The sequence below is a fragment of the Agelaius tricolor genome, unplaced genomic scaffold (genome assembly GCF_023055355.1).
Source record: "Agelaius tricolor isolate 1412-34295 unplaced genomic scaffold, bAgeTri1.0.p SCAF_10, whole genome shotgun sequence".
Lineage (NCBI taxonomy): Eukaryota > Metazoa > Chordata > Aves > Passeriformes > Icteridae > Agelaius > Agelaius tricolor.
In genome coordinates, this window is record NW_027269270.1 from 28,266,566 (window position 1) to 28,279,968 (window position 13,403).

The 13,403-nt window shown below is 38.4% G+C and overlaps 1 protein-coding gene across 2 annotated transcripts in view; it reads right to left on the bottom strand.

Annotated features, from left to right (window-relative positions):
• The window catches only part of DPP10 (dipeptidyl peptidase like 10), a 437,773-nt gene that overhangs the window by 35,107 nt on the left and 389,263 nt on the right, over nt 1-13,403 (bottom strand). For both annotated transcript variants that reach the window (XM_071435373.1, XM_071435372.1), the window contains exons 8-10: nt 7,115-7,235; nt 4,194-4,348; nt 1,658-1,755 (exon numbers count right to left, since the gene is read on the bottom strand). In XM_071435373.1, coding sequence (XP_071291474.1) covers nt 1,658-1,755; nt 4,194-4,348; nt 7,115-7,235 — 374 coding nt within the window. The remainder of the gene's footprint in view (nt 1-1,657; nt 1,756-4,193; nt 4,349-7,114; nt 7,236-13,403) is intronic.

Here is a 13,403-nt window from a genome sequence, read left to right on the forward strand (position 1 = left end):
AACAGTGCATAGCAGGTGGTAAATTTTTCTGCAGAATGAAACTTTCAGGAGTAAAATTTACAAGTGTTATCTTATCTTTATATCAGAATAGCCTGAACAGGACTAGGGAAATATTACCAAGCACCTTTACAGGATCTCTAAAAGAAGAAAATGAATTTTTCATTGAATTTATTCATTGAGTTTTTAATTGAATTTATTCAATCTTACATCAAGTTCCCAGATGCCTAAAAATATCAGGGAAACAGTTTTATGTCTTCAAAGGTCCTAAACCAGACACAATTTGGGAAAAGTTGAGAATCTGAATGTTACTTTTTGTGGTTAACTAACAGAACCTCTTTCCCCTTCCCTTTGTCCCTCCCTTCCCATTTCTGTGGTTTCTCTGTACAGGAGTGAATCTCTTCATAACAGCAGATGGCTATGACCTGTATAACTACTTCTAAAAATAGTTTAATAAATAACCTATAACTATTTCTAAAAATGTTTCTGACCTTAAAACTATATGTAATAATGAGCCATTCAATTTAATTCTGAAATACTCCCATGACCTATTTACTAATAACTCCATAATGAAAGGGTTAGAAACACAATGAAATAAAATAACTTCTAAAGGTAGCTGCTACTTTTACTAATAAAAGCTATACTTTAGGAAAAAAACCCCAAAAACTCCCAATCATTGCAAACTTCAAAGATTTTCACTCTGGAAAAGCCTGTTTAAAGCACATTGTTCATATCTCCATATATATTCATATATGGGTTGATGACCAGTGTGAAGACTGTTACTAAAATCCTGAGTCAAATTCACAATTTACAGTAAAAATAGATAAGAAATATACAATATTTCTAAGTTTTACTGCATGAAAATTATACCTTAATAGTTAAAATGAAGAAGAAAATAACTTTTTTCCCTAGATTAAATAGATTTACTCATTTTCATGCACTAGCAAGCCAGAATTTTCATCAAATGAACAAAAACAATATCTTTATCAAGAACTGGCAAAGATGCTCCAGAGATTTGGCTTCAGTTTCAAGAAGACAAAGAAAGTTTTAAGATACTAACATTTATATTTGAGTCTACTATTACTTTCCATCTGCTGAGGAGGCAGAATGAATCTGAAAACCCTGAAGTGAAACCATAACATCTGAACAACATTTTCAAGATTATCTTTATCTTGGGGATCTTTTCTTACACAATGCTTTTTTGTTTAGCTTCTTTGCTCCTTCTGACACTTAAAGTTCAACTTTAATGTCATTAAGGAGAGTGAAGATGCTGATCTTGATGGCAAAAAATCTCTTTCAGATCTTACAGCACTGTTTAAATTAATGAAGGGTTAGCAAGCAGCAGCAGATTTTATTATGTTTTTCAGTAGTGGCCCATCAATAGACAGAAAATACTTCAAAATCCTCAACTCATTCAAAATAATTTCTCTTACTAACACAAAAGTTACAATCAGTAAGCATTCCAGTTGACACTAATAATTGCAAGGCATAATTCACTATTAAATTATTCCTGCAATAAATTAGAGTACTTCAATTTATGTAGAAGAGAGCTACACCAGCCTAAGATTGTTTGTACCAGTTGTGAATAAGTGGCCACTGTTAACATCCTGATTGTTTTGGGAACAATTACCATAAAACATTTCACCATGAAATTATATACCTTGACTTAAAGCTGTCAGGTGGCATCAGTTCCAGGGTATGTGCTGGTCCATAAAGATTAACTACAAAGAGCTTTACTGTGGGGTTTGTTTGACCTGCCTTTGGAAAAGAAAAAAAGAAATAGGAGACTTAGAGGCACTGAATAAGTGACAGCTAAAGAGACTCAGTTGTTAAAATAATTCAGTATCTTTATAATAATGAAAAGTTATTAAAGCTCAAGTATCTTAAATCTGAAAAATTAATTTCATAGCCATATGAATCACACAGATAAAGATATGAAGTATTGAGTGATTCTTTCACCACCCTTTACTGATGGAACACCTTCCTGTGCAGAGCAAGTGACCAGCACTAGAAGAGGCTTTGCCCACTTCAGTGCAGTCAGCTACCAAAACAGAGCCAGTTCCTAAATCTACAGGTAAAGGCAGCCTCCAGCTAAGCCCTTTTCAGATGCTGTTGTTCCTTCTTCTGAAAAGCTGCACTACCTCAGTCTTGGATAGCATTCCTCCTCTCTCACCTCACTTTTTCTTTACCATTTTCCCTTGGTCTTCCTTCCCTTGGTTGCTGAGCTAAAATCCCAATTTCTGGGCTGCACCAGGAGCCAGCTGCTTTGGCAGGCCAGCTCCCAGGGAAACAAAATGCTTCTTGTGGCTAAGGAGGAATAACATGGCAGTTTGATAGATACCCACTGGGAAGAGTCTGGTAAATCTTGAGGGTCTACAGGGAGGTGGGAAACATCCTTCTCCTGTAACATGGCTTGTTGCTAAGGGATGTTCCTGAGATGAAGAAGAGAGGCTCTGGAGGGTTGCAAGGAGGTGCTACTGGTCCCACATCCCTGCCCTATGCTATGCCCAAGTTTCAGTTTCATGTCACAGGAATTACACTATATAACACCCTTGGGACACAAAGCATGACGTGTGTTCCTCAATGGGGCTGAGCCGTTTAATACTGGAAGGAAAAGGTAAAAATCACTGATTCTACAGATTTACTATTGTATATGACAAAGCTGTATACTTGGCTCTTCACAGGCTGAAATACACCCCCCAAATTCCTGTTAAAAATTCCTGTTTGGGCTTATCTCCAAATAAAGTCCAAATGCTGCATCCACTCATTTCTGAGTGCTATGGAGGACAAGAGAGTGGCATTTGTGTGTTTATAACACTGCTAGGAAAAAAAAAAAGGTTTAAAAACTTTTTTTTAAAGAATACAGTCTATGTGTACGACATGTACACAGACATAGTTAAGCATGTTCCAGTGCTCACAAAAACACGTGTGTTTCATTTTATTTTTTAATCCTAGTTATAATTTTCTCTGATGGTTGCACTCTATAATAAAGGCCAAATCTTTTTTGTAATCTCTGTTGCTACACCACCAGCTTCATTACCAATTAATGATGTTTAACGAGGAACTAAATTTGTATTAAATGGAGACATTAAATAAAGATAATGTTTCTTCATTAATGAGATTACTGAAGTAGTATTGTGTATCACTTTTATGCTGAATTGCTAATGAAATAATATTATTCCTTGCTCATTTACAAAGCTGATTTAAAAATATTCCTTATTTTATTCTTTGCTCTGTCACTCGAGGCATTTTGCCAATGCAAGTAATATAAACTATCCCTAAAATTTCTGTTGTTTCATTATTTCAGAGTATTATTTCAGCACACAAACATATTCTATTTATATAATGTATATTATTGTTTCATAGTACCTGGTACAGTCTAACTGTTCAGCCATCAAGAATAAACATTCCTCACCAAAAAGCAGTAGAAGAATAGCAAGGTAACAGGAATATTTTCTAAAGCTCCCAATAAACTTCCCCTGAAATGCCAGATGAGTACCATATAGGTGGACCTGTCAGAAAGGAACCCAGACACTTTGTGCAAGGGCTGAAGAAACTGATCAGCTGGAAGATCAAAACAGCAGATCTGGAGGCACCTCACCAGAAAATCCCCAGGAAATGAGAAATTATTTCAGGCATTATCCCTGTGGGGGCTGTTCTTTCACTTTCCAAAACAAATCTAAAAAAATCTTCTCTAAATCTTCTAAAACACTGACAGTTCTAAATTTTTTTCTCTTTTTGATGGCCATGAAAATATGTTACTGTGGCTTATTTTATTCAATGCCAGTCTGTCACATTTATTAACAACAGCACAATCTACTGAGATCTCTGTATCTGCGAAGGAACTTGCCCTGAGCTCTGCACACAGAGTGTCTGACTCCAGAGCAGCTGGGGCTGGATCTTTTTCCTAGACAGTCCTTCAAATGCTTTATCCTTCTCTCTGAGGTGCTGGATTGTTTCTACCAAGCCAAATATCAGTGATGAAATGACTTAAATTAGTTTCTCTGCTGTCCCCTCACCCGACAGCTTCTTTTCAGGTATTATAATCTACTGAAAAAAAAATAAATATTATTTCCTCAAAAGCATCATGAACAAAACCAGCCTCTGTTACTGTCTGGAAAAACTCTTTCCACATGGCTGAACATTATGAGTGAACACAGAAGAGGAGGTGGGGGGTGCATTCCCACTTATCTTACCTTAGGATATGGATACTGCTTTCCCTTTGGATACAGACCTCCTGTGAACCTGGGAATGACCATGTTGGGCACCAGAGAGTCATTGATGGTCAGGAAGGCCAGTCTTTCCCCATCTGGAGACCACCAGTGGGCAATGTGGGAGTGGAGAAGTTCCTCTGCAAAACCAGATTTCCTTAGGCTCCATGAAAATATTCACACACAGCGTCCAGCTTGTTGAGCTGGCACCAAATTGTTCTCCCTGTGCCAACCTGAAATGTGCCTGCTGTAATTTCAGTAATTTCACATCATCTTGCCTTGAATGGTTGGATAACAAGGAACATTGAAGGAGCATCTTCCTCAAATGCATACGTCCACTAACATCAATAAACCATCTAAATGTGAAAGATGATTGTTACTGACATATGCTTAGTTCTATTGCATTCCAGTACGTGTGTTTACTTAAATTTTAAATAATTTAAAATAATCTGGGGGTTTGGGGTATCTTTTGTGATTGCCAATTTTTTTCTTCTCCTCTTAATATAGAACTTCAGTATATCTGATTTCTCTGAGTTGTGGCACCTGATAACATGCAGATCTTCACACAGTCATATTTATGTAATCAATATTGGAGTGCAATATTATGATTTTCTTGTCTCAGTCTATTGGACAGCTTTAATTTTTGGGAAGTTCAGTTCTTCTGGAGTGAAACACTCTGAAAATCTGAACCAAACTTTTTTTTAATCCAAATTTTATTTGCTTTCCAAATGAATCCTATTCTCCAAGAATGTCACTCAATACTTTCTTACATTTATTGTCATTGTATATCACAGTCAAAAGAAACAAACCAGAAGCAACCACAGGCACAGAACCCAAACTCCTGGAATCCCAGCAGCTCCTGAGCAATTTTGAATTCTCCCTGTACCAGTCTTCTGCTTCCACTTGTGAAAACACTTAGAATTTTCATTATGTATTTGATATGTTACCCTGCTTAGTTAGGATTTTTTATTTAAATCTGAAGAATTTGGCTGGAAAACTAATTGAGAATAGTGTACTAAGGGAAAAGGCCTGACTGCATACCTAATTGGAGAGCTTACCTAACAAAACTACTTAAACTGTCAATAGAGACTCTCCAAGTTGCTAATTGGATTCTGAGGGTTCTGAAGCAGCTTAATGGGTTGAATTATCTAAGTTGAGGTGAAATGAAGCTGGGACCTATATTCAAAGCTATATATTCTGGGTCATGCTTCTCTCCCTGGCTGGATAACTAAAACCTTTTACACAGGAGAAGAGCAGAGAACGAATGGTGAATATCAGATAGCAGAAAACCACAATTATGTTTGCTTTAAAATATTACTGCTTGCATTTACACAAGGTTATTCACACAAAGGAAAGCTATTCCCAAATGGTTTGTAAGGTAAAATGCTAATAACAATCTCATGAAAAGATAAAAGAAAACAAATGAGGACAAAGGAGGAAGAGTGTTCGATTCAACTGAAAATCACTCAACTTCACCTGGAAAATCTCCAGCCTGCTCAGCTTCTGATGCTGTTAAAGCAGTGCTGAAAGTGGAGCAGTGCTCTAGGTTAATGGGAAAGGAGCAGTGCCAGCAGACACTGGGGTTCTCCAGCATGTGCAGTCTCACCCTGACTTCCATGGTGTTCAGAGTTGAGAAGAGCTCACTGCCTGCCTGCAGGTTAAAAGACTTGGAAAATAATGAGCAAAGAAGGCTTCTTCACTAAAAGAAGGCTTTAGGACATGATTCATGAGGAAAGCTTTGGGATCATCTCCCACAGCACCTCAGAAATTTTCCAGTCCCAAATGAAACAACTTTTGCTTCTTCTAGCTGTGACTCTTTGACTCTTATTAATTTCTTATTAATTTATTATTAACTCTTATTAACTTCACTTTTTTTTAGCAAAAACTTGATATATTACATCAACTTTGATAAGCTATATCTCCTTAAATTCTTCAATCTGCATGCTGTCATGTAAGATTTTAAGATTAAGTGTATATAAAATTATATTGCATTTAAAAAATGCAATATAATTTTATATGCACTTAATAATCTTCAAAACAAAATGTTATTTTGTTTTGAAAAGTGCTGCCACATTAAAAGATTTCAAAACACTAATGGAAACCTTGGAAGTGGGTAGCTATCAGATACAGGCTGAGGGATGCAGATTACCATTTTAACTTCAGAGTTCACTTGGGCAGAGATTTGGGGAAAAAACCCACAGTGAGCTGTTTGCCCACAACTACTGCAATGCCAAGAGGTGTGGATAGACCATTTTTAAGGTGAAGTTCCATGCTGTATGGCATTAACACCATTCCTAAAAAAAACTCTTCACAGAAGAAATTCTATACCTCAGGTAAATTAACACCAAGCTATTTATCTATAGAATATATGAGTCTCATAGAAAGAGGAGCTGAAATCTGTAATAATTTTAAGCTGTTATACCAAGCTAGATAATCTGCTCCCTTTTAAATTTTTTTTTCTCTTAATTTTATTATTATGTTAAAAGCATTTTGGGTGCAGAGAGAAACATTCTGTGGTACTGGCTACAGGAGACAGACTGAGCTATCCCCCCACTAAAATCTGGGCGCCCTTTTCTGTGGGGATGTTTTAACTGCAAATGGATCATCACTGTTGTCCCTGAAAGCAGCCAACTGAGCCTTTTCCCTGCTCACTCTTGCATGCTATCAAGAGCTCATTTGCCACATTCTAGTTTGAAATGAAAGCTTCTTTCTCAGAAAACACTGCTATATGCAACCAGCAGCCAATACAAAGAATGAGCAGATACAAAGGCAATCTTGCAGGAAAACGAGAAGGGAAAGGAACAAACCCACCCTGAGCATTTTCTGGAATGAACAGATTTGTGCTGTTGGGTCTGTGCAAGGACCTTGCATCTGTTTTTGTAAACAGATCTATTTGTCCAGCTTACCTTCATATAGCCAGTCTGTAATTCCATTAAAAATAATTCCTTCTTTTCCTGAGGATGTCAGGCGCAATGAGCTGCTCTTTACATCAGGCTGATAGTAGATGTTATTTTCAAATATATAAATCTGGATGAGGTAAGAGAGATGGAGAGAAAACCAACATTTTGGTGGATATAAATGAATGTTCAGCAATGAATACATAATTTCCTCCAGCTCAGAACAGTCTACAGAATAATTCAGCATGAGTTTGCACCAACATTATCTTCATATTCCATTTTATTATAAAATTGGACAAACTAAACAAACTTTTAATACTTATGGCAAGCAAATCCTTCTTTTGAAATTGTCTTTCCAGTTGAAATATTCCTATTCATGTTAAAAAATATTATTACATTCTTCAAAATCATACAGGAGACAAGTTTTATGAACAGCTGAATGAATAAAGAAATTTTCATCTGGTTTTCTAACTGTGAAATGAGACACACTTCTGCAAGGACATACAGCACAGTTCATACATCATAAATATAAGTTACAGCTTTATATCAGGGTGTGAGAACACATGAGAAAAGCAAAAACAAATAGCAGCCTGCTTTTCTCAGCTTGCTGATGACTTCTGACTGACACACCAATGTTTTACCTCAAGTGTACTATATAAATGCCCTTTATTTTTCAAGTCTGGGCTCCTCATCACCCTTTTTCCTTCTTCACTGCCACTCATTAGCCTTGTCTGCTCTTCTTTCCCTGCTCACTTTGTTGCAAAGGGTATCAAGTTCACTCATTTTGTGAGGCTGAGCTCCAGGTTCCATGACAAAGTGCAATAAATCATAATGGCCATGTGTGCACTTCCACAGCTTAACACCAAAATCAAAGCAACAGCAAGATTATGCACCACCTCAATTCACACTGAGAAATGCATCTGTGACAGGACTAAAGAAGCCAAATGCCACTGAAGTTTCTGCTACACCATTTCAGCACTGTACACTGATGATATACAGTGTCTCAGGGAGTGTAACAGGAACTAAATATATTTCCACCAAAGACTATTTAAAAAGCCTGATTCATTTATCATTCTCTTATACTTCCATAATACACGACTTATGGGAAAATACTAACCAAAGAGCAAAGTTTTATTATCACTATCACTGCTGTTCCCTTTGCTTCTAAATTACCATCTGAAATAGGTTTCTCTATGAGTCCCCAAACTAATGATTTTTAGGAGTAGCCACTTCATGATTTCTGCTGCAGAAAGCTATAAAGCTGAGGGTTTTTACATACCATAAGCAATGCAATGATTTTAACCATTACTGGGAACAGAGGCTGACTTGGAAGTAAGTCCTTTATGGACAGATATCAAAGCTTAGCAGTGAGCTCAAATCTGAAGTAAAAATAGATGAACCTATTTGAACAATCCAAAATGTACTGAGCTTTATATTAGTACAGAGAATTTCTGGGAAGCTGATGTATCACTCAACATCAACAGCAAAAGAAAACAAGCATGAGAGAACCCTGGATGTATCAAATGCTGGATGCTTTTGAAATAACATCAACAAGAATTTCCTTTAACGTGTATTTCCACACCAAAAATGCACTTTTATTTCTAACATAAAAGAAATTAATACAAGCAAAACCAAGGCATGTTTAACTGCTTATAAAATAATTTAGCCAAGTATTTGTTGTTTATGTCAAATAAAACTATTGCTATCATACTCCATTACAGGTAGATTAAGTAGTGAACCACTCTAATGGCTATTGCTTCCTATGAAGCAACTTCTTATTGAGAGCTGACCATCTCTTTTTATTTAAACAGCAGCTTTCAAGAGGTTACCAAAAGAGCCTGCTTGGTCAGATGACTGTATTTTATTTAATCTACTTTAATTAAAAAAAAATCTAATTAATTTTTGAGGATCAGGAGTATGATTTTTGCTTCTCTCCCCCCTTTTCAGGCTGTTAGTGTTCTTAATTGTGAAGATACCCACACTGTCTTGTCTCTGCAGTGAAAACTTTCATTTCAAATGATCAGTGACAAAGTACAGGATTAAGAATTATTTGTTTTATGACTGAACCCTGAGAAGGTTTTTAACCCTGAGAAGGCTTTTAATCCTGTTATTACTACTTATCAGGCATTGCTAATTCCATTTGACAGATCTCAGTTAAGTAGATATCTCTGAAGGATACTCACTGTTGTGCCACTGATTGTGGCTGTATCATCTTTATTCCCCATTCATTTCATAAAACAGCTTTGTCTCCATCCCAAACCAGTTGTCAGTCACCCTCTGAACATCCTCACAGTCTTAGTCTACTCTATCATCCAAATTTTCCCCTTTCCTCGTCACTCCTGACACAACTTTGAACCTGCTTCAACTTTGAAAGCTGCTCCAAACCCCCATTTTTTTCCTTGAATGTACCTACTTGAACATTTTAAAGTTCTTGAAATGCTTCAAAGTCCCACAGCAGCTCTGTCCCTAGCAAGCCTTGAGCTCACTGATTACTGAATTTAACATTAAGAATTCATGTTCCTTTGCAGAACATTTATGAAATACAACCATTAATGCTCCTCAACACAACTAAACTGCATGGATGAGGGGTTGGAGCTCTGGCAAGTATGGCTCTCCACTGAGTCTGGACCATTCCAAAAGATCTATTTCCCCTGCCTGTAAACCATCTTAGAAAGATTCACCATTATGGTTAGGCATTTAATCTCATCTGTAATTTTGAATTTGTGTTGTATTTCAGGAGGTGCCATTTTCCAGAGGAAACCCCTGGGCTGCTGTTTGCCCTGACAGAAATGCACCCTTCCTACAGTGACACAGCCCTGCAGCAAGGGCTGCCTGCATTCCCCTCCACCCACCCCTGACCATGCCAAAGGGCTCATCTGTAACTATTTAACCCATTCACCACTTGGAAATAAGGACTTGGGAGTTAAAATGTTGTTTTTTGCAGCAAAACAGGCAGCAGAGTTGCAACAGGAATGGTAACATTACTGTGAAGGCTACTTAGTCATGGGCTGAGAGACTCTCACTTCTCTCTCAGTGAATGCAAGCAGTGGATTCAATTAAGCCCAAGTACTCTGAGCACCCACAGAGCCCAATCTCCCATCAGTCTGCAGCCAAGAAAGGCATTTCCAAAAGGCAGACTCACTGTGAATTCTTCTTCCCAGTATAATACTTATATGATACAAATCTACCTTACACATAGCTCTGAAATTTTAATGGGTCACCCCTTGAAATTAATTCTCTTTTCAAGATTATGAGTAGATCCTTCTTGCTTTCACCTTGTCCTTGCAGATACAACAGCCAGCAGCAAGAGGTGGTGTCAAATGTGAAGTGGCTTTAGGAGGAAAACAGACACTGGCTTTATTTTATGTGAATTACCAAGAGCCCCCAAACTAAGAGTAGAAATGGAACTATTCCTCAGCTGAAACATGCAAAAAAATTCCACCCCAGAGGAAGGGAATCTCTTAAATGCCAAGCCCTCCCCTCCCTGCACAACAGCTGAGATCCTTTTCTTTGCTTCATGTATTTTTCTCTTTCTTGCTCAATTTAAAAATCACCAATGCTTTCTGATGAAACCTCCTTATAATTCTACTTTATACTACACCAAAATTTATTTCTAATCTTTTTTTTTTTTCAAAACCACAGAGACTAGATGAAAATTTTTATTTTTTAAAGGCAGCTACTCCTGCTGATTACTTGCAGTACCAGAATACCTGGAAGTTGAACTTATGAGCCACAGTTTGGTTTTCAAAATTGAGTAAAAGAGGAAGAAAGTGGCTAGGAGAGAACTCAGCTACTTTTCCTATAAGAGAGACTGAAACTCTCCAGCACTGCAAAGTAGATAACAAATCATGACCCTGGGATAAGAATAATTGATCAGAACAAACAAAACCAAACAAATCCTTGGAGCACAGTCTTGCAAACACATGTACCTTACCTGACTTCAGCAAGTAGAACTGAAGATGTGCCCAAAATTTTCCAGGAAGGGGACATAATTCATCACATTGGATATTGAGTTTTGAGCAACATCACATAAACCAAGATTTCCCTTGCTCATCTCTCTCCACTCAGGTATATGGGAGCAAGTAATAGTAAAAGGCTTTTCTTAGCATACACTTGGGTCTATTTACTACATCACAAGTACTAAAATGTTGACTGCAACTACTGAATCTTCCCAAACTGCTAAAAAAGGGTTTGTTAACTGTATATCAGACAGATATTCTCAAGAATACATCAGTAGCTTTGTGCCCAAAAAGCTTTCAATGCTTTCAGGTATAATGATAAGAAAGTAAATTGAAAAAGGCATAAAGTGGAACCAGGATACGCTATTGTATGTGGAAATTATTATTACATGTTTTTTAACCTCTTCTCTTCTATCCATCTTTCATGAGTATTCTTAAAACATTTCAAGCAATTTTTAGCTGAGACCCTCAGTTAGTACTGCTGTAAATGGGGATAAATGTCAAAATCTACTACCTTCAAAATTATGACTTTGTGGTTTCTTAGAGATTTTGCACATCAAGTCTTAAACCAAATGGAGAAAAAACCCCACAGAAATTCCTTAATTATTTTATTAAGTATTTTCCAATTAATGAAAAACACCTGCAAGAATGTTTTGGTTTAATGAGATATTAATTCTTGGTAATGATCACATTTATTTCCACTGACTGTGAAGAATTTGAGGCCCTGCTTACTCTAATATTCTACCTCAGCACTAATCCTCAGCACAAATCCCATTCTTCCACATCTGGCATCCTCTAAACCATTTTTTCATAAACCTTCTTCTAAATGAATTCTTCCCAAAACACTTATTTACTGTTTGCAGCATGTTTCACAATTACAGGATTTGCTTTCAGGCTGAGGTCTGGAGCAGAGCACCCAGTCCAAGTTAGCTGCAGATGGCAGGCAGCTGTGAAAACAGAGACATCCACTCCCCAGCTGAACAGCAAACCTAGTGACAGTAGCTGGAGAGGCCCCCCGTGTGTCTTTAATCATTTCAAACACTACAGGCAGTGAAAAGCTGCTAAATTACAGAAAAATACTCCACTTTTTCCCTTTTGGTGCTCCACTGAAGTCTCCAGCATGGCTGATCCACACTGAATCCCCCCTGTGACTGCAGGGCAGCGTTTCAGTGACAGCACGAGCCTGTTCTGCTCCAGCTGTAAGCTTGTCCAGAGCTGCTGCAGGTCACTCTAAAGACCAGGTTTTTTTAGGTGGAAGAAAAGCAAAGCTGCTCTGTTCAGTCTGGAGAAGAGGAGACTGAGAGAAAACCTCACTGCAACTACAGCTTCTGTGTGAGGGGAAGAAGAGGGGCAGACATTGAACAGTTCTGTGCAGTGACAGGATGCAAGGGAACAGCCTGAAGTTGTGCCAGGGCAGGTTTAGGTTGGGTATTAGAAGAAGGTTCTTCCTCCAGAGGCTGGTTGGGGACCAGAACAGGCTGGAAGGAAAGAAATTGTGGAGTGTGGCTACAGGTATTGTTCACCATTACATGGATTCATAAGGATGAACGCCTTGTTCAAGGAGAGTGCCAACCAAACTCTAAAGCTATACAGAGCAGATGCAGCTGGAAACAAAGAAGTCACCTGTATCTATAAATCTTTGGTATAGAAAAAAAAAAATCTGTGCAACAAGCACTGGTACAGGTGAGAGTTCTCCCTGTGATGCATAAAAATCATCCGATTCTTCCACAGAATCTCGGACCAATAACAGACAAATAAATACTCCAATCTGGAACAACTTCAGCACTCCCACTCAATACCCCAGAGAACGTGACAGTCTTTCCTACTTTTCACACTGAAAATATGAGCTATGACAAGACTAAGAAATTTCTGATTATGCCCAGAGGGAGACCTTCGGGACATGCTTCAGCCACCGAACTCCTGCTAATGACAGCACTGAAGACATCACAGCTCGGCCTCTGAGGAGGCAGCCAGACATGGCCCCATGGCCTCCTCAGGCAGCCCAGCCCTGGCTGCATTCCTGTGCCAGCTCAGCAGGGACACACAGCTCTGTGGGCAGCACAGCGAGCTCAGAGCCCAGCACTCCATGGAACACAGAGCTGAGCTCCACTTGTGGCTCTCTACAGGGGCTGAGGACATTTCTGCTGCAGAAACCGGCGGCAGCCACCCCGTGTCCCACACGGCCCGCCCGGCCCAGCGCGCACGCAATGGCTGCGCCTCAGCACAGGCCCCGCCAAACCTGCTGGTTCCTCAGCATTCTGCACAATCCCACCTCTCCTGGTGACACTGCCAGCCAATTAGCTGCATAATTGATTCTTCAAAAGCTTCAAGATGCTTTT